A 26,167-nucleotide genomic window follows, 5' to 3' on the forward strand; every position below is an offset into this window, starting at 1 on the left:
CTACCCAAAACAGCTCAACCTGTGAACACACGAACAATTTTTATGAAAGGCAGAGAAGCAGAAAAGCAAAGGCAGTGGGGATAATCCAAGGAGGTGCAGGACTTCCTCACAGATGAGTCACTGTTAGAAGAAAAGGGCGAAAAAAAATTCAAACGATTTATTTGTTACGAGTATTTTATTACGGCTATAATCACCAAGCTGAGATGGTTATCTCTGCTTACAGAGGGGCCAGTTCAGCTCCCAGGGAGACGCGGGGCTTTTCCCACAATTGCAAACATGGGAAACACAGAAACAAGGAGAATCGTGCTCCCATGATCTGGGCTTCAGAAATTCCCACCCGTCTGTCGCACTGGCCAGGCATTTTATCTCAGCATTTATATCTCAGCGAGCAAGATACAGTGCTCCAGCACCGAGCTTTTAACCCAAACAGGACAGAATTGGCAGCTTCTGAATGAAAGCCAAAGGGAAGGTGTAACCCTCCCTTTCCTCTGCTCTTCTCCCAGCTTGGGACTCGGTATCGGGTTTTACGGTAGGAGCAAAGGGCAGGATTGCAGCCTTGGGGAGCCAAGCCCTGGGTGCTGATGGCAGCAGAGGGTGTGGTAGGGCTGAGCGAGGCACCATCAGTACATCCAACGATGACAATAATAATTATAATTATCTTGCACCTGCCTACATTGCCTATGACATGAATTACTCTTTCCAGGTCTGTGGGAGGGGAGGGAAGATCAGGTCCAACGCTGCACGGAGCTGGGGCTACCCACAGCCATGTCTGCTGCTCCGAGAAACCTCCTCCAGCCCCAGCACCCAACTGCCTCCCCCGGCACCCGGAGCCACCTCCAGCCACCAGCTCCACCTGCGGCAGGATTCCATGTTACACAAGGACAGCGTGGGAGGAGAGAGGTTTGGCAGGAAAAGAGGAGGAAAAACAGTGCCAGGAGTGAGAACGGCTCTCCGTGATGCTGGGGACGCTTCCTCCCCACGTGCCATGGGCTGCGCAGCCCCTCGGCACACGGGAAGAGCTTTATCCGGCACGAAAAAAGGCAGAAGAGCCCTTCAAAGCAGGACTGAGCTTCCAGTTCACCCCGTTCACCTGCACCGGGCATGAGTCAGTCATGCGGAATTCGACCCCAGCAGTTAAAACCCAGGATGAATCAGATCTGGTCCAGATTTAACAGGGATTACAGGCTCGCTCCCGGGCTTGGTGCGGCCCGGCCCCGACACACGCACACACGTGGGGCCACACGGGGCCGTCGCACGTGTACGCGCAGCTCGGCCGTGCCACGTCAGGGCCGTCCTCGCGAAGTCGAGACGGAGTGAAGCGAAGGGGTGATTCCTCCCTCTGCCTCACGGTGCTGACTTGGTACCCGTGCCCGTGCCCATGCCCGTGCCCGTGCCCGTGCCGCGTGCACCCTGCTGCCCTGCTGAGCGACGCTGCAGGGCACGCCGCGCGCTGCCAACGCTGCCCTGGCACACACGGCGGGACAGCGAGCGGCTCCCGACCACACGCTGCACTGCAAAGAGGCAGCTCCAGGAGTCAACTGGCCCCCGGGGGTAGCCCAGCACCAAACCCACGTGCACAGCCACTGCCCCTTTGCAGAATTCCAGCAGTGCCCGGGAGCAGAGCAATCCGTGCCTGGCACTCCTGTGCCCGAGCTGCAGAGGGGCTGGCTCGAAGCAGTTAGGGAGTATTCAGCATGACAAACCGCCCCAGGAAAGCCATGGCGAGGTGGAGGCACAGCTGAAAGCCCACTTTGTATTTATTCCAGAATGGTGTTGGTGGAACAAGGCGAAAAATGGGAGACTGAGATCCAATTCACGTTGAGCGGCCAGGAAAAAATAAACTCCGACCTCTTGCCTGCAAAACTGGACATGTGGCCTCTGAAAAGGGCAGGCACAAGGCAGCCACAAACGAGGGGGCAGAGAGGCACTGGTTGTCCAGCACAAGGAGCTCCCAGACTGATCTTTGCGTGAATTGTCCCACAGTTTGTCCCAATACAGCCTGATGATTGTCACCATCTCTTCTCCCATTCCCACCCTCACCAGGTCCCTGCTCCCAGCTTGTGGCTCCCACCTGATGACAAATGCAGTGGAAGCCCAGATCCCTGTCCTCGCAGGGAAACAAAACACCCCCAAAGGCATCTCTCCATCCCTTAAAGTTCTGGGCTCACTCCCCCTACGCTGATTTTAGGAGAGAGGCCGCTGCAGGCTGGGATCGCTCTGATCAGCCACCAAACCCCATTTCGGGGCAAAACCATCTGTTTCTGCAATTTCCAACGCAAGCGTCCACCTTCTAACTGTCACTTTGATGTCTTAGGTCTTTTTTTCCCCCAAAAAAAAAGATCTCAGCGTATTTTAGCCTCAGAACCTGCATGTTGTGAAACAGGTAGACGGCCTCATAAATCTCCCTGCAACCTCATTAAGAGCTAAAGGTTCCAGTACCCACCGAAACACAATACTGTGTTATTTGTGCTGCAAACCATGTGAGAATGACACACAAGGCAGAAACAAAATGCCCAATTAAAAGTGACACAAGAGCCCAGAGCCAGATTGTAATCAGAGTGGTGGAGACCGGGTGCTGTCTACAAGGAATGAAGTCATTTGTTCGAGTGTGGATTGAGAAACACGAAGCAGTAAATCCTCACGTCTTGGGTCTCATTTATGCTCTTTTTATAAGCAGCGACACTGGGAAAGGAGGAGCCGCTTGCCAAAGCAACAGGACAGGTTATTAGAAAGGAACTGGCACCCTTCAGGCTCCCAGTGTGGCACAAGAGTGGGCTCAGCGAGCGGCCGACGCGAGGACAAGTGGGGACGACGGACACGGAGATTCACAGACTTTGGGACAGCCTTCGGCTGAGCAAACACAGCAGCGGCTTCTAAGATGAAACCGAGTCGCTTTATTTGGGAGATGAAACCACACGGCTGCCTGGGGCAGATCTAGTGCCCAGCAGCTGCTTCCCCAGCCCTGGGCACCCACAGTATCACCCAGCGGGAAGGGAAGAGCCTGCAGCACCTCCGCAGAAAAAGTGACGTCACCACCACTTAATTAGCCCTACTTTTTTTTTTTTTTTCCCCAATATCTGAAATTTCCTGGAAACCACGTGAGCAAAAGCACAGCAGATGGGTTGGAAACCTTCCTGAGCGTGAAGCAGATTTGGGCACGTTGCGTCCTGCCTTCCAAACCCTTCTGTAAATTCTTTGCAAGTGACGCCTGTTTTGGGGGAAGTGCTTTAGACAGCAGAGTTTTAGTTACTGTTTCGCCCAGAAATCAAAAAGGAGGAAGGAGGGAAGGGGGTTGGCAGGAGGAAGGAGACATGGATAGCTCCTGCCAGGCACATAAAGGAATAAAAGGAGGAGGTGAGAATGGAAATGTGACACTAGAAGTGTGGATAAGGATGGAAAGCAGGAATAAGTGAGAGAGATGGACAGAGCAGGGATGGGGTGGAGCAAGGGAAGGCTGCACAGCTATCCCCAACCATCCCTCAAACCACGGTCCACAAAGACCCACAGGCTGGGGTCAAATTCTCCTGTCCCCAGCCTCCATGCCCCATCCCAGCGTGGGCAGGGCGGCTGCCGCGCTTCCCTCTGCGCCATCCGCTGTCCCCAGGGCTCGGGAGGGTCAAACGAGGAGAGCAGCGGCAAACCACACGCGTGCCCACATCAGCAGGCAGCCCTGTGGTCAGCGGCGTGTCCCGGCCGCCCTGCCGCAGCACCGCTCCGGGCACGCCGCCCGGCACCTGCCCTTCCCGGGCACCGCGGAGACGGGCGGAACTGCGGCGTCTGCGACCAAAGGCCCTGTCCTGGTTTCAGCTGGGACAGGGTTCGCTCTTCTTTTTGGCAGCCAGAAGAGCTCTATGTTTTGGTTTGAGTATGGGACTCGTCATGAGAAGCACATTGACAGCACCCTGATGTTTGTAGTTGGCACTGAGGCCTCAAGGACTTTCCAGCTGCCGTGTTCTTGCCAGTGCGCAGGAGCACAACGGGACGGGGGGGAGCATGGCCGGGATGGGGGGCCCACAACTCCCCTTGTGATCTGAACTGAGCCTGAGCATTGAGGGCTGAATTGACCAACAAAGCGCTCCGTCTCATGCAGCGCCATGCCCAGGATAAAAGGAGGGACAGCCAGAAAGAAGGGCCTTTGCTCTTCTGGGGCGCTCACTCTCGGACTCTTGGAATGCTCTCTCTTCCCTTCCTGCCCCCCTTCTCTCTCTCCCTCTCTTCAGGCCTCTCGCTCGTCCGGGATTGCGGTGTCGGGACTTATCTGTTTCAGGATCGTTAGTCCAGGATGAGAAGGGCCTTGGTCAAGGGGTGGTGAGCACTTGTTTATATATATTTATCATTGTGTGTATGTATATATACATATATATACATATATATATATATATAAGCTCACCATGAGCTGGCAATGTGCACTGGCAGCCCAGAAAGCCAACCGTGTCCTGGGCTGCATCAAAAGGAGCGTGGCCAGCAGGTCGAGGGAGGGGATTCTGCCCCTCTGCTCTGCTCTTGTGAGACCCCACTTGGAATACTGTCTTCAGCTCTGGAGTCCCCAGCACAAGAAGGACATGGAGCTGCTGGAGCAGGTCCAGAGGAGGCCATGAAGATGATCCGAGGGCTGGAGCACCTCTGTATGGAGACAAGACTGGGAGAGTTGGGGCTGTTCAGCCTGGAGAAGAGAAGGCTCCGGGGTGATCTTATTGCAGCCTTCCAGTACCTAAAAGGGCTACAGGAAAGCTGGAGAGGGGCTTTTTACAAGGTCATGTAGAGATAGGACAAGGGGCAATGGCTTTAAATTGAAAGAGGGGAGATTTAGATTGGATATAAGGAAGAAATTTTTCACTCAGAGGGTGGTGAGGCACTGGAACAGGTTGCCCAGAGAAGTTGTGGATGCCCCATCCCTGGAAGTGTTCCAGGCCAGGCTGGATGGGGCTTTCAGCAACCTGGTCTAGGGGAAGGTGTCCCTGCCCACGGCAGGGGGGTTGGAACTGGATGATCTTTGGGGTCCCTTCCAACCCAAACCATTCCATGATTCTATGATTCGATATATTCACATAGTAGTAGTAGTATTAAACTGTTCTTATCTCAACCCACAGGTCTCTTTCTCTTTTCCCCTTTAATTCTCTTCCCCATCCCCGGGGATGGCATTTAGTTGCCGGTCCGCCTCAACCACGACACCCCTCCCCACAAAACCAGCTCTGGGCAGCACTGCTGGGCTGTGACCCCGGATAACCAGCATTGGCTAACCAACATCTCCTGTGCCACAGAGCAGGTCCACGTCACTCCTGCCACAGGACAAGGGCCGGCAGCCAAATTTAACAAAAGCAAAACAAACCTTTAACAAAATAGGCCCTCTTCTTATTTTTTTCTAAACCTGATGGGAACTCGAGGTACTGAACGTGGCTCTCTGGAACCAGGAACCTGCAGCTGCTCTGCCTTGTCCTACCTGTGGCCACAATATCAGTCATTTCCTCGCGATGCGTCACTTGGCTTAACGCGTGCGGTTCCCACTCCAGACGCTCTCGCGTGCCTGATGAGGCTTAAATCACTCCTGCTGACCATTCATTACCTCCCCAGCTCTCTGCATCCCTCAGCCCTGTCTCTGTCTTGCTTAACCCTAATCACTCAGATTCCTCGGGGCAAATGCTGATTCGCTGCTTACGCTTCATACATTACCCATACTTAATAAACAGCAATTACTTATAGAACCTTGATAAATAAATTGTTCTACTATGTGTATACGTATTGAGCCAATAAACCTAAAAGGTGATTTTCCACATGGCCAGGATGAATCTCCATGTATCAAGGGAAGGGGTGATAAGACTCTCTAGGTTTGTCTGCAAAGGTTTACACACCTCCAAGCCACCCTGTGATGGTTTAAGCCACCCTGTGCCCACCCCCAAACCTCAATCTATCAACCAACCACACTGCAAACTCAAAGCAATGCATTGTCTTGCTCCAGACTGGGAGATCCTGGGACCACTCAGCAACTTTGGATGATGACTCCATCCAAATGGACCAGGAGACAAGCCAGATCAGGCTGCAAGGACACAGCAGCAACACTATGGGAGCAGGAGGACACAGCAGCTTAGCTGGAGGTGACTGGACCCTTTGTCGCATCCTCCAGAGCCTTCTCCGCCTTGTTACCACCTTCCTCCTGTCCCCATCCTTTTTTAGCTTGTTTTGCTGTATAGTGAAGAAGGCTGGCACCAAATCTTAAAGCCCAGTTTTGGAGACCAGCCCATTCAAACCTGAACCAAATACCTGGCCGAGGAGGAGCATCGAGAACATCAGCAGGAAAGGAAGAAACACCCTGACTCAGCACTGCCTCTCCCACAGGGCAGGGAAGACAGTGAGGGAGAGAAACACGCAGTGAGGCTTTGGCTGCTGCTGTGTAGACCAGTCCTCCCTTCTCCATCCTTGAGAAGACAGCATGGGGTGACAGGTTTCTGCACTGCTAAGTGCACCTACAATACCAAAGAGCAGCATCATTTCAGCGTCGGGCCGCTGGACATTGCCACGGAGCAATGCCCTGGCTAGATGAAAAGGGGGTCCTCCTAGGACCCAGCACCAGGAGCAGCAGTGTCTCCCCTTAACAAGGGAAGCTTGGATCCCCACCTCATCTCTCTTCCTAGCAGGTGGGATGGGAGCTTCCCCCTTGGCACCTAGAAAGGAGAGGTTAGAAAGCCGGTTAACCCTCTCTCTGCAAAGTCTTCCCACACGTCCTCACACCACCTGCCAGCAGAGATGACCACTTGCAAACACTTTCCTTAGAGGGTTATTGCAAATTATATCCATCCTCCTGGAAGGAGGCAGGACTTTGAAAAGCCTTGCTCATCTCAGAGTACAGGGGCCCCAGTGCTCCCACCGAAATATGGCTTTCCACCCTGCCTTTCCCAAGCACTAAAGGCAGCTTTAATCCTAAGCCCTCGCTCTTCCGCATCCTTCTTGGGCAGAATGGTTCTGCCCCTGCCTGCAGCACCTCACAGAGAGGATGTGGGATACAGCACACGAGGCTACGCAGGAACCGGAACTCAAAAGGCATCAAGCAACAGGCTGTAATTAGATGTGATCACCAAAAGGGGTTTTTGTGCCGCTCTGCACTGGAAGATGCCGTTTAAGGCAAACTGGATATCCTCGCAAGCTGGATCCAGGGCTGGAAATTTCATTTCAAGGGGGGAAAAAAAAAAAAAAAAAGAGGAGGAGAGAAAGAATCAATACCCAGAGGAGCAAGGAGTAGGGATTGACGCTCAGGCGGACGTGGTCGCCGACACGATGCCCAGCAGTGCTGTCCCTGCAGCAGCACTTCCCGGGATCTCACAAAGCGTAATCGAGCGGTATCCTGCCCAGCTCAGCGCAGAACACCGCTCCCAGCCGCTGCTAAATGGAACGAGCCTGATTTCACCTCCATCTCCTTCCCTCCGAGGGTTCATTCCTGGGGGGCCATCACAACTGCCCTCGGTACCAGCTGAAGCCAAAAACCTGCCAGGTGACCCCATGACCTGATGCTAATCGGGAACACTGATGTGCCTGCAACCACAAAGCCACAAACGAGCAGCCCATGATGAGACAGATAATCTCACCTCACCTTGCAAGCGCCATGAGCTTTGTCATCTCCCAGACATAAATTTTGTTTTAATCCCTAAAAGAAGCCGTCAGGATTAAACTGAGAAGTCCTGACAAGGATCTGTTGAGTGAGGGACTTGGTATTCAAATGAATCATCAGGGAAAACATTTTCCCTGGAAAAGGTGTTTCGGTAAGATGGACATTCCATGTGAAAGTATGCTGTTCTGGGTAAAATGTTGAAGCTACACTTGAAGAAAAGGTTAACCCTACTGGAACAGGTCATCTTCCTTCTGATGTCCTTCTTAAGGCAGAAACTACTCCCTCACCAGACATGTTTCTTGTTGAAGCAGGTCTGTTACAGACCCAAGCTTTCTTTCACTTCACTTGGCAGGGAAATTCCCAGCTCATCTTCCAACATGAGGCAGAACCAGACTGTGAAACAGCAGCTTTCCCACAAAATGGAAATTCTCAATTTTTGGCCAGAGAAGACCATCCCCATTCCTGAGAACACTGCAATGTAAGAGACAAAAAGAGCCAGGAACCAGTGCTCTTCTGGCCTGATTTTTCACATGAGAAACTGAGCTAAAGCAGGAAAATGCTTCCAAGAAAGCCATGTCCAACATTGATTAACACCTAGCTCCAAACAGGTATTTAAGGGTGTGCCACCTTCGCAGCCTAGAATTCATTAAAAGACAGTGGTTTTTGGTGTCTCCAGCACCCGCTTTTAAAGGGTTTTCAAGAAGCAGGAGTGCAGTGGTCAAAGATGGACTTAGGCACTTTTGAGATCCAACTTGGCGTCTAGAGGTTTGGAAGGTCTTTGTTGTTGTCAGACCAGACGATGGAATAACCTCAGGACTCGTGGCCCCCATACCCCGGGGCGTCAAAACCAGAACTGTCCCTAAAACACTCAAAGCACCAGAAGCTTCTGTGATGTGCTCACGTGGTCAAAGGCAGACCACAAGCACCTCTCATCACAACCAGCTTGAGGTGAGTTTCCAACCTCCTACCCTTAGCCAGTTCAGACTCTTTATTTATGATTTTAAACACTCCCCCACAAAAACAAAAGAAGAAAAGGCTTTGAGCAACCTGGTGTAGTGGAGGGTGTCCCTGCCCATGGCAGGGGGGTTGGAACTAGATGATCTTTGAGGTCCCTTCCAACCCAAACCAGTCTGGGATTCTATGATTCTAAAACCAATCACAATTCCTTCCTGCAGATTTTGGCTGGAAACCAGCCAGGGCGTGAGCCGAGGTTCCGTGTGCCGAGCACAGCCGCCGTGCTCGGAGCCTGCTGCAGCCCAGCACCTGCGATCGCTTTCTTCACCATTTAAGGATTTGGAAAGCAGCCGCTCGGGGCCCAGCGAATTACCTGGGAGTGATTTGTTTTTGCTGTGAATGCCTATGCCCTCACCACACAAACAAGCTCCTGAAGAAAGGAGGGTGCAGAGAGAGGAGGAGGGAAAAAAAAAAAATGCCAACAGGTTGATCTGGATTACATCAACGGTTACACCCTCCTCCGTTTAATGAACATAGGAGAACAGGTGCTTGTAATTCATCAGCCAGCCCACGAGCTGAGGAGACAGGAATTACGCCGACCAAACTTCTCGGTGTGCCACTACTCTCCTTCCCTTTGAGGCAGCAGCAGCGAGAAAACTTCATCTCTTTTTCTTCCTCCCCCTTTCCCTCCCCTCGAGCTGCAGAGCCACGAGCTGAGCATGACTAACCCCTGCGCAGCCTTCACCAGTGGCTCCCTCTCCTCTTGGGAGGTGTCAGGGAAGATGAGCAGAGCAGCAGCCGGCACGGCCCCGGATTATCCGGGCTGCAGCAGCCCCAACGGAGTGGCCGGCAGTGACTCCAGCTCGCTCAGCCTCCATGGAGACAGCAGGTACCGCTGCTCCTCTTACCCCTCCTTCTCCATCGATGGGACGCTCCTGGCCCCTGTGCACCTCGACATCGACCCTGACTTTCAAGCCATGCGGCAGCAGGAAAAAGAGGACATCAAGATGCTCAACAACCAGTTTGTGACCCTAATTGAGAAGGTAAGGCGAGCTGCTGAGGACCACTGCGCCGCACGGGGATGAGGACGGTGGTGGGGAAGCAGACACTAACCAGGCTTTCAGGAAACCTATGAAGGCCTTCAGGTCACCCTTGCCAGGCTCTGAATATTAGGCTAATTACCCAATTAGTTATCCCTTCAGTGCTATCTGTTTTAACAAGGGCCAGCATCATCTCAAGGTGAAGCTGGGCTGCATCTGTGGTCAGTGGCACCGGGCAGCCTGTGCATCTCCTGCGCTGCACCTGTCATCCCACGGGTCCCCAGGGAGGACAGGCAGCTCTGCCCTCGGGCACCCAGCCCTGGCTGAGCAGCAGAGGCGGGGGCACAGGGCTGGGCAGAGCTGGCCTTGGCTCCCAGAGTGGACAAACAGCCATGAGTGGTGACGCTGATTAAGGCGGCAGCTCAAATTCTTCTCTGACTGCTAAAGAGAGCTGGAAATTCACCTCCATACCGACGTGGTAGGCAAGGGAGACCCCCCCACCCACCTCCCTCCTCTGCGGTTTTCATTGCGAGGGGTTGCGTGCTTAGCCAAGAAAGTGTCGCTTTCATCTCATAAGATCCATGAGAAGGCAGAAGGTTTTCTCAAAGGAAAACAACTCATCCAGCCGAGGCAGGTTTCTGCAAAGCCCTGGTGCTCTGTAAACAGATGGTAATCTTCCAGGAGGATTGCTTCACTGCAGTCTACAATACAGGCACTCAATGCCAAGCTACTATGGCTTGGGATTTATTTCTTTTTGTTTTAACTCTACCTCTAAGAGGACCTGAATTCACACTGGGAAGGAGAAGGGCGGGGGAACCATCTCCCATTGCATCTGTCTAAATGGAACAGTTGTGAACCAACCACACCTACGTGTGCAAACAGGCATGCAGTGGTACCAGGGGCTGACCCTGGGTGGAGGGGCATGGCAGCCTCCATCTCTGTGCTCTTCCAAGCACACATCTTGGCAATGTGAAATTGGAGAACCCCTAGTTTGGAAATCACCCAAGTGGATTCCGTTGCACGTGCTGGAGGACTGGTCCTTTGACTATCCAGACCGAGAGGTCAGGGTTTCTGTGGATGTCAGCCCTGCTCAGAAACCAGACCTCAGCAGAAAGGATGCGGGTAGGGGAGATGGGACGAGACCACGCAGTGACAATACGTACGTGAGCCAGACCACACGCACTAGCCTGTTTTGTGGAAACAGGGATGGAAGAAACGAGAGAGCCTCCAGGCTTCCTGATAAACCCAACCTGGTGGTCTGCTGATAAGTGTGAGTTACAGGGCCTGATGGACAGAAGATACAAACACCCCACCCCAGTTGGGTGGCTCTGACTTCAGTGCTAGCAACTCCTGCATTTACCTTCGAAGGCTGTAGCTTAAAGTGGTGCATCAAGTGGCAAACTTCAGCCATCTGCCTCAGGCCCTCATTCCAGAGGAAAGTAATGACACTTCCTTGCCAAAGAGAACTTGTCTTTTTAATCAGGAGTTCAGATGGTCTCAAGCCTGAGCGGCAAATTCCTCAGATAATTGACCACAGTAACTTTAGGAGTTTGCTGCTGATGGTTTTCCAGCAGGCTGTTCCAGATCTGCCAGTATTTATTTTCCATCCAGATACGTCCAGGTGGAAGATGAGGAATAGCCAAGTGATGGAGCCCCTGTTTGAGGCCCTGCATTTAGCCTGAGCAGCACAGAGGTAGACGCCTCCGAGGACCAAGCCCTGGTCACTTCTGTGTTCAGGCATGATTTTCCAGGGAATGAGGCCCAATCTGGGTGATTCTTCTGCTGCAAAGCTCACGTTAGAAGGAAGACTTTACAAGGAAGAATTTCTGCTTAGAGAGATGCTGCATAAGAAGCCGAGATGTAAGCATACCCAGTGGATGGGTATGGTTTGGGAACAGGAAAGAAACTGAAGAGTTTGGGGGGAGGGAGAAAAAGAGCATCTAAGGATTAGTAGCGAGGTCAGGAACTGAGACCTGATTTGAGGGTCAAAGATGGACTTGGAACAACAGCCAACGCATTCAGTCATTAACCATCCCAGCAGTGCACGGGGAAGCTGCCTTCAAATGAGATGCCATTCCCAAACGGCCAATCCCATGGGTTGATCCCGGCCCCGCTGAGGGATGCTCTGTCACAATCCCTGAGATACCTCGGATGGAGAGAGCAAGAGGCCCAGCTGGATCCTGGTAGCTCCGCAGGCAGCTTACTTGTGCCACCTGCAATGCCTTCTTCTGGGACCCTCTGGTTCTCAGCCTCGCGCGCTGTGCCACACGGGTTTTGTGCCAGGACAAAGCAGCCAGCCAGCAGACTGGACTGCCAAAGTGATGTCTTTGGCCACGTGTTAGGATGTGAGGAAGAAAGGATGAGACCTTTAACAGCAAGACCTGGAAGATCCCAACGCTCGCGCCCTTTCTGCTGAAAACCAACCCAGCACCTGAGCAATCCTGCTTTGCTCGGCTGCCGTCCACTCCTGCTTCTCTCTCCGTGCAGACAAGAAGCATTTTGGGAAAGATGTTGTCTCTCACCATGTGCACCTGTGCCATGCTCAGCAACTGGGAACTCTCCCTCTTCAATGCACCGACGCTGCTTGGGACCACAGAAAGGTAAAGTCAAAGCTGAAGGCCAAGCAGAAGGTTGAGGCCTGATAGCATCTGCACCCCACTGCTCTCACCACACAGGGCACAGTGTCCTTGTTGAATCATCTCCATCATGGAGCAGAGGACACTTGGAGGCAACTCATGAACCAGCCAAAACGCGACCGAAGGAGTTTGGTTTTATTCACAGAGCAATAGGAGAGAAAGGCAGCAATTAAATAATTAATTGAACTTAGCCAGGAGCTTTGGAGATGAGAACTGTTCAACACTGAGCATTACTGTTAAGATGGTGGGTTTCAGGAAAGAAGGGTGCCAGATTCATCCGGGGGTGGGTTCCTGAAAACACAGTGTATCCTCTCCAGGCAGACAGGCGCACGCACAGACCTCGCGTGGAGTCTGTAATTATTCCACTTATTCTCCAGAGTTCCCACGAGCCTCCTCTACGTTCCTTTGCAACACAAACCAGGACTCTGATTCATTACTCAAACTTCACCATGGTGAAATCCTACAGATTTGAGAGGAGTTATCCTTGTGCCACTCTGAGGTAGTAAATCTGGCTTCCCTGGACATCTGTGCATGACCCGTGGTGGATTTTCAGCCTTTACTTCCGTGTGTTCACAGGCAAAGGGGACTAGCATTGAAGAGTTCTTATTCTGTGGTGACTTAACAAAAGATGCTCATTCATTTTGATGTGAACATGTTCTATCACGAAATTAATTAGTAGGTAATGTGAAAACCTCTAAAAGTCCCCATAACTCTCCATCTTCAGGCCTAATTTTCAGGGGATTTCTTGTTCCTACCTGGAAGTCTCTGCTGATTCCAGCAGCTTCTTGGTCTCTGAAGGTCTCCAGGTCAATGTCTCCTGCCCTGCCAGGAGTAGTCAGCTTTGATTTTGCCGTTGGTGTTACTAATATCTTTGAAACCTCTTCTGTAGGTCCAGTGTTTGGAGCAACAGAACAAGATCCTGACAACAAGGTGGAACTTCCTGAAGGATCAAGACAATTCCCACTCCGAGTCGGACATCAAGGCCATCTATGATCAGTATATGAGCAAAATGAATCAAGAGATGAAGGCCCTCAACTACGAGCAGGAAAATCTCGAGTCGGAGCTGACAAAGGTCCTGAGCACCATGGATAACTTTCGAAGCAAGTAGGTGTCTGGCCTGGGTGGATATTAGAGGGGGGAACGTGTTCTAAAGGTATCGGTGCAGGGTGAGATCGATTCAGCACTGACAGCCTGTTATTCCCAGGAACAAATTCCTAGTTTGGTGTGCACAGAAGCATGTATTTGAGAAGTTAGCATCCTAGCCTCTTTCTGATTACCCAGAGATGAAAGGAAACCCACAAAAAGCGAAATCCCAAGGAGCGCAAAGCATCTGAGAAATGCCCTGGGCCAGAGAACAGCTCTGGAGAACAGTATTATCAGGAATGACAGACACTAAAACAGGGAAATGTTTATTTTCCACACTATTATTCACAAAGCAGAACTTTCTCCCCAAACCGTTTTATGCATCTAGGCTGCTTAATATCAACAAACGTCCCTTCCTTCTCCCTTTCACCCCACAACATTCAGGCAGAATTCTAATTTGACCAAAAAGTCAAGACTCTTCCCCAGAAAACCTCTTGACAGAAAATACTGAGGTAGCTGAAAGTTTAAGGGAGGACCAGCTGCTCCGTGCTTATCCAGGCTTTTGCCAAGAGCTTTCTGATCTTCAGATAAGACTATTTGAGATGTGCCATGGCTCATTCCAGAAGACAATGCTTGTCTTATTATCGGTGTCATTTGCATACCACAGATGAATCCACAATTAGATACTTTCCCTTACAGTTACACCCATCTGCCTACACAAGATCTCTGGAGTCTTCCATGCTGATCCGTAGCAAAGAGCCGGGTATGGGCACTGTCAAAAGAGAACAGTGATGCTGAGGGACTGTCCCTCCGCCAGCAGCGATGGACATCACCATAGTAATAGCCCAAACCTGTTCCTGATGTACGGAGTGATGCATAAGGAACAACAGTGCCTTCTCCAGAGAATTTAGCCCAAGGATCTTAAAGTTCTCTGCAGACTTTGATTAAAGCAGCTACCCAATGTGGCTGCAAATCAGGGGAAGGACCGATACCTCCACTTCACAGACATTAACGGAGACACAGCAGTTAAATGTCTTATCCAAGCCCACAGAGCAAGCGGGTGGCAGAGCAGGAATAGGAACTAGGAGTTTGGTTCTTGACCTTATGCTGAAATCGTTATGCTCAGCATCCTTCCAGAAGTGATGCACTGATACCCAGGTGCCCAGAAATCCCTGAATTCCTCATGGTGGGCATCTGTCTGCTCTTTATTTGCATATTGGTTTCGCTATAAGACTTGAGCTCACTTGCTTTGCTGACAGGTAGCAACCCTGAGCTTGGATCAAAGCCACAACATGGATTGTGCCATCTACTCCCTGCCATAAAAAGATTAAGACTTGTCATTCCTCTCTGGAACACCTGGTCCTCCTTGCACTTCCCTAAGGAAGTAACTGCTCTGTGGCCCTGCAGTTATAAAAGATACTTCTTGGTTTAGTTGCTGACAGTTAGGAAAACCCAGATAGGAAAATCATTGAGCTGGTGGAGAAATGTCAGACCAGTCACCTACACCTGCTCTCACAGTTCGTATTCATAGTTGCACCCAGTAACCGCCTATGCCTGGCACTTCATTTATTTTTCAGCCTCGTTTCTGATATATGTGCTTATGCAAACAGGCTGGCTGTGTGTTTCCCTCTACCTTTTGGTTTTCTTGGACAGTTACTACCCAGTTAGACAACGGGATAGACATGATAGGGGTGCTACATTCCTCAAAATTTAAAAAAGAGACTGATTAGAGGAACAGGACCCACCCCACACCCAAAGGATAAGGGTGCAGCATGTGCACATGCGCAGTATTAGACAGTAGAGAATCCACAATGGGCACCAGCTTACGTCTATCCCAACTATTGGTCTCGAGAAGAGCTCCCACTTTGTGGGACTACACAGCCACTGGAAAACAGCCTTCAGAAAGGATGCTGCTCCTCCAAGTGCTTTTCCTTCATTTGTGGTGTCTTGCCCTCCCGCTTTCTCCCACTCGCGAGCTGCAAGGCACAGGCCCTGCCGGGGGTGACCTAAGCAGCAAATCCCACCCTGCCGTTGGGTGCTGCTAACACCCAACGCCAGTGCAGGTGGATTTCTGCGACAGTGACAACCCACCGTGCTGCTCCCAGCGGTTAGTGATTCACAGGGAGAGAACTGCTGCTTCTGCTGAGCCTTCTCCAGGCAGCGATCCAACCCCATCCTAACCCACGCCGGCTCTGTTGAGTCCTGCACGCCGCCTTCAAGAAGGCTGCCTCAGCCCAGTTGTTTTTCTGGAGCAAATGGTCTGCCTAAACCATGCAAATTTTGGAGGCTTCCAACTCCTCTGGAGGTTTCTTTTCCCAAGGGAAATTTTTTGGGGGAGGAAAAGCTAATAACTTCACCAGCAAATTTGGGTGAGCGCAGCTCATCCAAGCTGCAGCACTCCCGACGAAACACGCCGTGCACGCGGCGATCACCCGAGCAGGCTGCTGCCCAACACATCACTGAGGATGTGAAATCTGCCTGTCAGTGCCCCTCTGTAAGGCTCCAATTCATCTGTTTTCTCCAGCCAGGGACTGCTTTCCCAAAATCATACTAGAAATTTAACTCCTTCTCAAATTAGGTTGCCATTGACTAGCAATTCCAAATGCAGAGAAGAACGGGGAGGGGATAAGGAAGTGGGCTGGAGGCTGGTACAGGATCTCAAACCCTGCTTCTTTAAGAAATCCAGCTAAAAATCAAATACCGAAACATACTCAAATAGGGACGAGAGCCCAGAGGTGCACATCTGCACAAGCGTTTGCTTCAGCTCCCCACACGTGTCATTTGCACATGCAAAGATCCATTTGAATGAGAAGGCAGGGAATTTTTGCATGTACTGACCTACTCTGGTGTGGCACTGGGGAGATCTGTCAGGAAAACACGGGCATACAGCCTTTAGAGGATCCATTTCTGAGATCCAGGGATTGTATTAGTCATATCTCGCCACCTGAAGACTAGACAGTCAACACATCTCTACCTTCAACCTCTGCAGTTGGTTTTCAGCTGCTTCCTGCCCCATTTCCTTGCTCCACAAGAGGAAGAGCAACTTAATTTCATGCCACCAGGCTCAGATCCATCCCACCAATATATCTTCACCCTAATTTAGTCTTGAAGGCACATCCAAAGAGGAACATAGCCTGCCTGAGACTTGGTTCACCTCTGCCTATGGAAGGAGCCCAAGGCGACCAGACACCTGTCTCAAGTGTGTCTTAAGTGCATGAATCAAGATGGGATGGATTTATGTCTTAATGCATGACTGCTTGAGGATTATCTCTAAGGAGACAAATGCTGTAATGTGTTTGTGGAATGCTCCATCCCCATGTGAGTCATCTCCTGGCTGCCAGGTCCCTCCGGAGCCGTGCGGTGAGCACGTTTGGCTGGCTGGGCCTGCTCTCCGTCAGTCAGGAGTCTTGTTAGTTCAAGATGCAAGATTATGTCAGCACCCGGCAATGTGTGAAGCTGCCTCGGCAGGCTGGGACAGACTGGGATTGGGCTGAGATGCCATGAGGATGAAGGAAGGGTGGCAGGTTGTAATTAAGCTCAGCACATCGTCGCTGGCAGCGTGGCTAACATTCCAGCTAAAGAGCAGAGAAACCAGACAGGTAAATCTCGTTAGCCACGCTACCTGGACTCATAAAAGCAGGAGAGGGCAAGTTTACCACCATGGGGTACTCAAGAGGAACCTAGGAAGTGCCTAACTGTAGAGCCTGTGACTGTCAGATCCCTTCCCTGCCCTCACTATCCCCTCTGTCGAGGAAGCAGCAGCTCCAGGGAGATGTTTTGATATTGCAAATTTGATATTTGATAAGTTCCTGAGCATGACTTACCCCCTTGCCCTGCAATGCGATCGCCTGTGCTGCGTTCCCCAGACCTTCTCTTTCTGCTCCTGGGAACAGCTCCTCTTTCTCCTAAAGGTTTGTGCAACAGCAAGGAAGGCTCTCAAGAGTAACCGGAGTGATGAGGCACCAGACCACCAAACAACAGAATATGGCTGTCACTCCCAAATTTATCACAGAATCATAGAATCACAGAATGGTTTGGGTTGGAAGGGACCTCAAAATCATCTAGTTCCAACCCCCCTGCCATGGGCAGGGACACCCTCCACTACACCAGGTTGCCCAAAGCCCCATCCCACCTGGCCTGGAACACTTCCAGGAATGGGGCAGCCACAGCTTCTCTGGGTAACCTGTTCCAGTGCCTCAGCACCCTTGGAAGGAAGAATTTCTTCCTTAGATCCCATTGAAATCTCCCCTCTTTCAGTTTAAAGCCATTACCCTGTGTCCTGTCACTACATGCCCTTGTAAAAATTCCCTCTCCAGATTTCCTGTAGGCCCCCATTAAGTACTAGAAGGCTGCAATAAATCACCCCGGAGCCTTCTCTTCTCCAGGCTGAACAGCCCCAACTCTCTCCATCTGTCTCCATAGCAGAGGTGCTCCAACCCTCGGATCATCTTCGTAGTCTCCTCTGGACTCGCTCCAGCAGCTCCATGTCCTTCTTGTGTTGGGGACTCCAGAGCTGAATGCAGTATTCCAGGTGGGGTCTCACGAGAGCAGAGTAGAGGGACCCCACCTGGAATCATCGCCACTCTATTAGGAGACGTCATTTTACCTCATTCCCAAAGGTCTCAGCCTTCCCCATATCAGTTTGGTGACATCAGTAAGTAGCACTGAAAAGTTTAATTTACAGCCTGGAAACACGATGTGCACATTAGGGTAAGAGGAGCCTGAGGTACCACAGAAGAGGAAGGAAGCCACGACCTCCCTGAGAGCACAACCTGCTGCGGTCTCAGCAGAAGAGCCAACACTCCCAAAGTGTGTCCAGCAGCACAATGGGAGATACCAGACACCCATCACATGGTGCTCCTGCATGGCAAGCGAACCGGCCACTACTGGTCACATACCAGGCAAAGAAGAGACCCTGTGGCTCCCTGGTCAGATATCTGCTCTTAGCAGCAGCAGGGCTAGCCACACGCTCATCCCCAGCGCCAACAGGGCTGGTGCGTTCCCTAAGCTACCTTCTTGTGTCTGCTGCTGGCCATCAAGAAATGCATTTGCCCCTGGACTAAGTCTTTACTATCCTGATCCTGCCTTATCAAACCTGTTTTTAAAGACCTGCGGGGTTGGTTCCTCTGCTGGATATTTAGCCATTAGGACTCCACCCTATCCCATCCGGGTTTCGTTACCTTCTGCTCTGTGGGCACTGTTTTCCCTGAATTGTGTTGCCAAGTCCTGTGTTACTTCACAAATTGCACTATGTTCAGGGTAAGTTATGACACCAGCCCGGTATTCTCCAAATTTACACAAGCCAAAGCTTTCTCGCTTTAGAAGACTCTCGGACTCCAGAAATTAAATGCTGAGGATACCTGAAAGAAACAGGAGAGGAAGGCTTAGGGTGAAAATTTAGGAGTCTGTGGGCATGAGACTGGGTTTCACAGAGCATAACTCACCACACCCCACTTCTCCATACCTGCTCTCTCCTTCTGTGGCAAATGTGAGGTAACCTGAGGTTGCTTAGCCCTCAAATTAAATTAGAATTAAAGTTACCTCCTCTTTACTCTGAGGCTCTTCAGACTTGAAGTGCACATGGTGTTACTACAGAGCAGCTGGCATGTGGCAGCTTGTTATTCTCTCACTTGTCCAAGATGCCCATACCTAAGAGATATCTCTCCTTGCTCAAGGAAGTGGGACGTCATGGAAAAAGCAGAAAGCTTCCATACAAGTGCTTTTGAGGGCCAGCAAGACAACCTTAGCATCCCAGAGGTTTTCGCCATGTGCAATTTCTTACTGTTTTTTTTTTCCACTCTCTTTAGATATGAGGATGAAATTCGTCTCTGTAGTGGCATGGAATACACCTTCACGGAACTCAAAAAGGTCAGTGGCAAGAGAAGCTTTTCACCTGGATGGGCTCTATACCAGCTCTGCTCAGCCACAGAAGAGCTTGAAGAGGCAGCATGGTCCAGCCAAGACAGTCCAGATCTAGTCAAGAGCAGGAGAGTCCTTGTACCACAGACATTTTCTGGGGTAATAAGGTCTTGAGGAGGACAGTAGAGTGGTGAACACGGTCACAATTCCAATAGGAAAAGCATAAGTGAGTCTGGGCCACTTGTGGTTACAGCAAAGCCCCACGGCTCTTGGCAGAAGCGCCTGGGGGTCAGACCAAGCCTGGGTCCAGCCACGCGGCAATCGCGCTGGCCAGACCTGGCCTGGAGGGTCTGCACCCCAGCACCCTCCGAGGCAACTCCTCTCCTCTCTGGCATGTTTTGTCTCAGAAAGACATCACAGGTTGGGAAAGGCTGGAAACTGATAAATGTGTTTGCTTTTGTTTCCCGTCGCATGGCCACACCTTGTTTAAACATCCCGCCCCAGAAATAGCTGCATTTGAGTATCAGCTGAAATAGGAGGCTTTGTGCACAGCCTTTACAGCAAAAAAAAACCAAACCAAGGTGCAGGAATGCAGGGTATTATTAGACAGAGGAAACATTCTCCGCAAATTATCATTATGGCTAATTGCATGTTTTCCCTGACACACTCATCAGCCGGTAAGGGCAGTTCTGGTGACTTTTGTGGATGGCATCAGAGTTTTCAATAACCTGTGCTTTTTGTGGTGAACAAAAGATGAGTGGGTATGGACCAGCCCTGCCTGCTTCCTTCTCCACCCTACCTCATTTGAGACTTCCACCAAAGCACTCAAAAAAAAAAACCCCAACAAACTTGCAGAGGAAAAAGTTCCTCAAAGGAGCCTCCCTACTTGTAGAGCAGAAGAGCAGCTCCACAAGTACCTGTCAGCAAAGAGCAAGCAGGACACTTGCTGGGGGAGAGGTGGCAGTGGGAAATACTTCTTCCTACAAACTACTCATTACTGTACTTCCTGTCTCCTGCAGGATTTAGATGTGAGCACCCTGCACAGAACCGAGCTGGAGGTAAAACTCAACGGGCTCCAAGAGCTGATGGATTTGAAGAAAACCATCTACGAGCAGGTAGAAATGCAACTGGGAGAGTGGCCCTGCCACATGCACAAGCCACTATGCAAAAAAATGGCATTTCTGTGGACAGTTCCACGACAGAGAAGGCATCAATCCAGATTCACACCAAAATGAGAGCTTAACCAGGGGAGTTGCACAGTGTGGCAGATGGCTATTAGATGGCTTTAAACTGGAAGAGGGGAGATTTCGATGGGATCTAAGGAAGAAATTCTTCCCTCTGAGGATGCTGAGGCACTGGCACAGGTTGCCCAGAGAAGCTGTGGCTGCCCCATCCCTTGAAGTGTTCCAGGCCAGGCTGGATGAGGCTTTGGGCAACCTGGTGTAGTGGAGGGTTTCCCTGCCCATGGCAGGGGGGTTGGCACTGGATGATTTTGAGGTCCCTTCCAACCCAAACCATTCTTTGATTCTGTGATTCTATGACTTAAGCCAGGGTTTTATGAGCTAATCCCCTTTCCTTAAGGTAAACCAGCTCCATGTTAAATTTGATCAGGATGTTCCTCCTGCCCCACAGCTACTGCAGGGAGGCTGCTCCAGCACATCTCCTCTCCACCAGCCAGAACCCCCCACGTAGCGCCCAGGCTGGTCTGGGGCTCAGCTGCCAACCCCCCTGACAGCACCCAGGGCACGATCGGGCTGAGTTTTATTCTACTCAGAATTCAGAGGAAGGGCTCCCAACAAAACCAGCGAATGCAATCCAACATTTCCACTTCAAGGAAGGATTTCACCAAGGGGGGAAGGATACAGAGTCTGCAGCCCTTCAGACAAACCCAAGGGCTGCATCGTGCCTGTATCTACTCAGAGTAAAGTGATTTCAGCCACTTACTCAGAGCCTGTAAAATGTCACCAAGCAGGCTCGGCCGTGTGCTGGGAATACTAATGATTTGTCTGAATTCTACCAATACAAACAATTGGAATGTTTGACGGAGGAATGGTAACGTTCCTTGTGGGGAAACTGAGGCACAGAGAGGCAGAAAGACTTGCACAATATCAGAACTGCATTAGAACACGTATCCTGCCTGCAACTAACCATACTTTCCCTAAAATTGTAATATTATTCCCGGTGCAATGCAATTCACGGGGTTAGTTGGAAATCAGATCCTGCTGTGAGGATCATCTTCTTGAGCTGATTTCCTCCAGGTCTCACACTGCTGTCCTTCCTTGGCAGCAAGCTGGGATGGTTTTGTTGTTTTTTTGTTTTTGTTTTTTTTTACCCTTGCTTCACACAAAGAAATTGCCCTCCACCTCTCTGTCTGCCCTCTCCTCTCCACAGCTTGTTGTCGGGTTAGGAATTTCTCACCTGTACCTGTTGATTTCACTGACATCAACATATAGGCACACACAGTGGAAGAGCAAATGAGGAAAATTTTGCTTGACAGCTTTGCTCACAGCATGTTGGTATGAATCAGAAGAAAATCCCAGCCTCGATCCTCATTAATAAACCACCAGGTTCTTTTTTTTTTTTTTTTTTTTTTGACCCTGGCAGAGGATGCTCAAGTGTTCGTAATAAACAGGCATTTTCTCATATAGCTCTCAACCTGCTCAAAGGTTAACAAAAGGGCTCAAGGATTAAACAGCTGTGGGAAGAAATACACTGATAATCCTGCTCTTTGGAAGAGTGGTGGGGTATTTTTCTGATATTCATGAATCACCATGTCAGGGTGCCCTTTGTTTCCCTAGTCAGGGGAAGGCAAGGCAAACAAGCTACACAAACGCTTCTCTCAGAGATTAGAGCCCTCAGCACAAAAGGGAAGAACAAAACCATCAAGACGAAAGGTAAGGATGGGGAGAGATGTACGCTGCTCTCTTTTAAACACTGGTGTAAATCAGAAGCGACCGCAGAGCTACTGATCGGAGTGACCCCCCCGCGGGAGCAGGCTGAGGCTGGGGGGAGCTGCCAAGTGAACCATCTGCTCAGCATCGAGTCACGTCTTGCCCGGACACAAACCACCCAGGAGTGCGGGCATGGATCAAGGGTCCTTTTCAGGTTCACTGAGGGGAGTCCGCGTTCATCCTTGTTTGGCTCCTTTTCCTAAAGCTGTGACCTCAGCTATCGCGAGCACATATCGCAGCCGGTGACACCGCCGTCTCTGTGGGTGTGTTCCTGCTTCCCTCGTGCTGGCTCGAGTTTCCCCGGCGCTGGGAGCCGGCCAGGTCTGCCAGCGGTGGATGTGTTCGGAGAAGGATCCTCTTCCTCCCTTCTTTTCCCAGACACAAAGCAGACCATAACGACAGAAGTGGTGGCCACAGCCTCTCTAGACACTGATGCAGAGCTCGGCAAAGGCATCTTTGCAGGTCCACCAGCCTGCAGAATGATTCACACCCCCCTATTTCTTGCCCAAGACACTTGTGCCCACCATCTGAATTCTGATAGGTACTGAAGCATGATCAAGAGTTCAATTAACCTGCTCTTGACGCACTCCAAACACTCCATTTTGTCAGACTTGTAACAGATTGTATCCAAAGGTCCCAAACCAACACTCTAGTCTGGGTCTGGATTTCATGGAGAAAATAATACCAGCCTTCAACCTTCAGAGACTGAAAGCCTAGGAAACCTCACCACCTCCACACTGCACAGGGAAGACGGTGTAGTGGAGGGTGTCCCTGTCCATGGTAGGGGGGTTGGAACTGGATGATCTTTGAGGTCCCTTCCAACCCAAACCATTCCATGATTCTGTGATTCTAAGATGCTTTGCCTAGCTAAGCAAGCACAGCAGATCTGCCAGGGTTCAGCTGTCTTTGGGCATGGAGCTTTGTTGACTAACTGATATCTCAGTCTTGTTCTCTCTTTGCTATTCAGGAACTCGGTGAGCTGCTGACAGAAATTAAGGACATTTCCGTTGTACTGGGAATTGACAATGCCTGCAAACTCGATCTGAGCAGAATTGTGGAAGAAGTGAGGGCCCAGTATGAAGCCCTGGCTCTTCGGAGCTGGGAGGAGGCTGAAGCACTTACCAGGAGAAAGGTATTTGTCTCCTTATCTGATTGGTACTGGGGAGATGCAGGGAAAGAAAAGGGAGAGAGATCAGCCCAGAAACTACAGGAATCAGCAAGATGTAGAAGGACAGACTACACTTGGGAATGGAGGGAGGGACAGGGCGCTAACCCAGATGAACTCCTCCACACTCAGGCGTGTAAATTAGGAGTTTCATTGCTCTAGGCTCTCCACACCACCAGTGGAGAAAGGCAAGGACATCTCCCAGTGGCACCTTGGCCACCTAAGATGCAAATGACCTTCTACTGGTGCTTCTCCAAACACAGCAAGAAAGAATGTGCTTAACCCCAAGAGACAGTGTGCTCTACACCTGGCATAGCTTCAGCAGGAGGAGGATATGACAGTGAGCCCTAAATCCTTCCACACACCCACTACTGTTCCCCATTTAGGTGGTTCTCATCAAGGGCAGCGGGAACCCTCACAGGTTCCTTTGCTACAGCAGAGTAGGTGCCCAGATAACCCACTCTTCCATCTCCCCTGCAGCTGAATGAAGGAAGCACCCAGTCAGGCACCTACGGGGGTCATCTCCTGGACAGCCGGCGGGAGATCGCAGACCTGAACATAAAGATCCAGAAGCTGAGGTCCTGCATCGTGTCTCAAAAGAGCCAGGTGTGTCCCGAGGTGGGTGACAAAACTCTGGCATAGAGGTCTGAAACTACAACACACCTAACACCTCCGCCACCCTTTTCCCTTTGCAACACCAGTGCCTGTACTTAGAGGAACACATCAAAGAAGCAGGAGAGCACGGCGAGATGGCCCTCAAGGACGCCAAAGCCAAACTGGTCAAGCTAGAAGAAGCCCTACAGAAGAGCAAAGAGGATATGGCTCACCTGGTGAAAGAGTACCAGGAGTTGATGAACATCAAGCTGGCACTGGATGTGGAGATCCTCACTTACAGGAAGCTGATGGAAGGGGAGGAGAGCAGGTAAACTGGGCTTCCCTGTGCCTGATGAGGGGAAGGGATGCACCCAAACACCCAGGGAGAAAGCAGACATGCCAAGCTTTGAGCTGGTATTGAAGGTTTGATCAAAGAAAGAACAAATTCCAGCAATCCCCATACAGTTCAGCCCTGTTTCTTGCTCTGAAGTTCTCCTTAGATTTCCCCAATTGGAGGGTTCCAGCACTTCTCTAGATGATGCTTTGCCCAGACGCTGTTGAGATAGCCTTCACGACCCAACCATGCACTTGGCTCTACTCAGGTAGCCCAGCTCAAGTGGGCTAAACTGCAGTTCTCTATATCTCTCTGGCACTGCAGAGGTTAATACGTGTCCTCACGCTCTGTCCTTGCCTTCACAGCATGGAGCAACCAATACCCACAGTCATCAGCACCATCCACTCCAGACCGAAGCACCGTAAGTGGTTTTGTTCATACAGCTCGGTGAAGCAGAGTGTGAATGGAACGTTTCTAACCTGCCCCCTCTCGTTCCCCCCACCCCAGCAGCTTCCGCCAGCACCTTGCGAAACTCCAAGCTGTTCGCCAGAGCAAGAGGCAGCACTAACGGTGAGATGAAGCCAAACGGAGCCACCACAAAGACGCTGCCCTCTAGAAGCCAGAGCGACAACTCGGCGACATCTGAAGCAGATGCCTTCACCAGCGGTGCCCGGCCAAAGCTCAGTTCCCTTCCCACCCCAGAATGCTCCTAGGAGAAACGGAGCCCCAGAGCATCAACACGAGACCCACTGGCATCTGTAGCCAAACGAGGCCAAAGCACTTTCTCCTGAACTCAAGCCAACGTCCAAGGGACAAAGGATGAGAATCTTCTCGTCTTTAATGTTTTGTCTTTACAACATCCCAGTTAACATCTCTGTTACCAGATACAAGCAGAAACCAGCCTAGGATTTTAGGGACTCTCCCATTCAAACACCCACACCAACATCCTCCTCTCCAGGTCTGTTTCCCCAGAGGATCTGCATTCATAATCTTTGAGATGTACCTCCAGGAAACTTGGCAGGAGGGGAAAGTATTATTAGCCAAGCTTTTAACACAGCAGCCAGAAGCCACCATCCCAGCCACTTCACCAGTATTACAAAATCCTTCTCTCTGCCCTGTCCCTGCCCTGTGCGTGTCCGTGAGAAGCGTTCGCTGCTGAGGCTGTTGGAGAAAGGCAGCACGGAGCTTTCCAGACTGAGCTGGTGGGGAGATGCAGGCAAACAACCTGAGCCAGGTGGGTTTGTGACATCTGGATTTGCGTAGCTGGTGACAAACATGCTGGCTGTACTGGGGGATCCTTGGCCACTTCAGAGTATTTCACAAATCTTACTGCCTTTTGGGTGGCCCTCATTCCATCCCACACCACCAAAGCTAAAACTCCTTATAACTTTTATTTTCATAAGCCATCTCTCTATCAGAGAACATCTCCTCCTGTCTCACCTAAAGGCACTCCAGCCTCCACACGCAGCGGTGCTAGGTCCTAGAAACGGGATATTCACTGGTTCCCATTTAACTACAACGAGCAGGACTTGTCTTTGTATTTATTGAACTCACACAGCAGCTTTTACCTTACCCAGCTGACACCAGTCATGTCGCACCAAAGCTACTGGAGCCAACTCCGTAGATGCCACGTGCCCCTAGGAGCAAGGTGGGGTGATGTTCTGGTCTCAGCACAGGCACTACTGTGGCCCTCTGGCACAGCCTCACACAGACAGTGCCCGGCAGTATGTTCTGTTACGAGGCCAGGCTCTGGCCTCGGCCACTGCCAACAGCCCCACCTGAGTTCCCAGATTTTGAGTTCCCAGGAGCTGTTAACAGTCTCTTGGCATATTTCCACTGAGTGCATCGCAGTATTTCCACGTTTCTGTAGGACAGACAACTACCATAGCATCTATGTAACCAGAACATCTGCTCTGCAGGGTTATGGCTGTTGCAATAAAGCATGAGTGTC

At 51.0% G+C, this 26,167-nt stretch overlaps 2 protein-coding genes across 2 annotated transcripts in view; one reads left to right on the forward strand and one right to left on the reverse strand.

Annotated features, from left to right (window-relative positions):
* LOC104376619 (keratin, type II cytoskeletal cochleal) overlaps positions 1–26,167 on the reverse strand; it is a 58,551-nt gene that overhangs the window by 15,044 nt on the left and 17,340 nt on the right. The gene's annotated exons all lie outside the window — the stretch shown is intronic.
* Positions 9,274–24,929, forward strand: KRT80 (keratin 80). The gene is made up of 9 exons (XM_009992425.2): positions 9,274–9,597; positions 13,120–13,334; positions 19,121–19,181; positions 20,192–20,287; positions 23,091–23,255; positions 23,769–23,894; positions 23,990–24,210; positions 24,582–24,637; positions 24,727–24,929. Exons 1-9 carry the CDS (start codon positions 9,274–9,276, stop codon positions 24,927–24,929), a joined length of 1,467 nt encoding a protein of 488 aa, XP_009990727.1.

The sequence above is a fragment of the Tauraco erythrolophus genome, unplaced genomic scaffold (assembly GCF_009769465.1).
Source record: "Tauraco erythrolophus isolate bTauEry1 unplaced genomic scaffold, bTauEry1.pri scaffold_48_arrow_ctg1, whole genome shotgun sequence".
In the NCBI taxonomy this organism is placed as follows: domain Eukaryota; kingdom Metazoa; phylum Chordata; class Aves; order Musophagiformes; family Musophagidae; genus Tauraco; species Tauraco erythrolophus.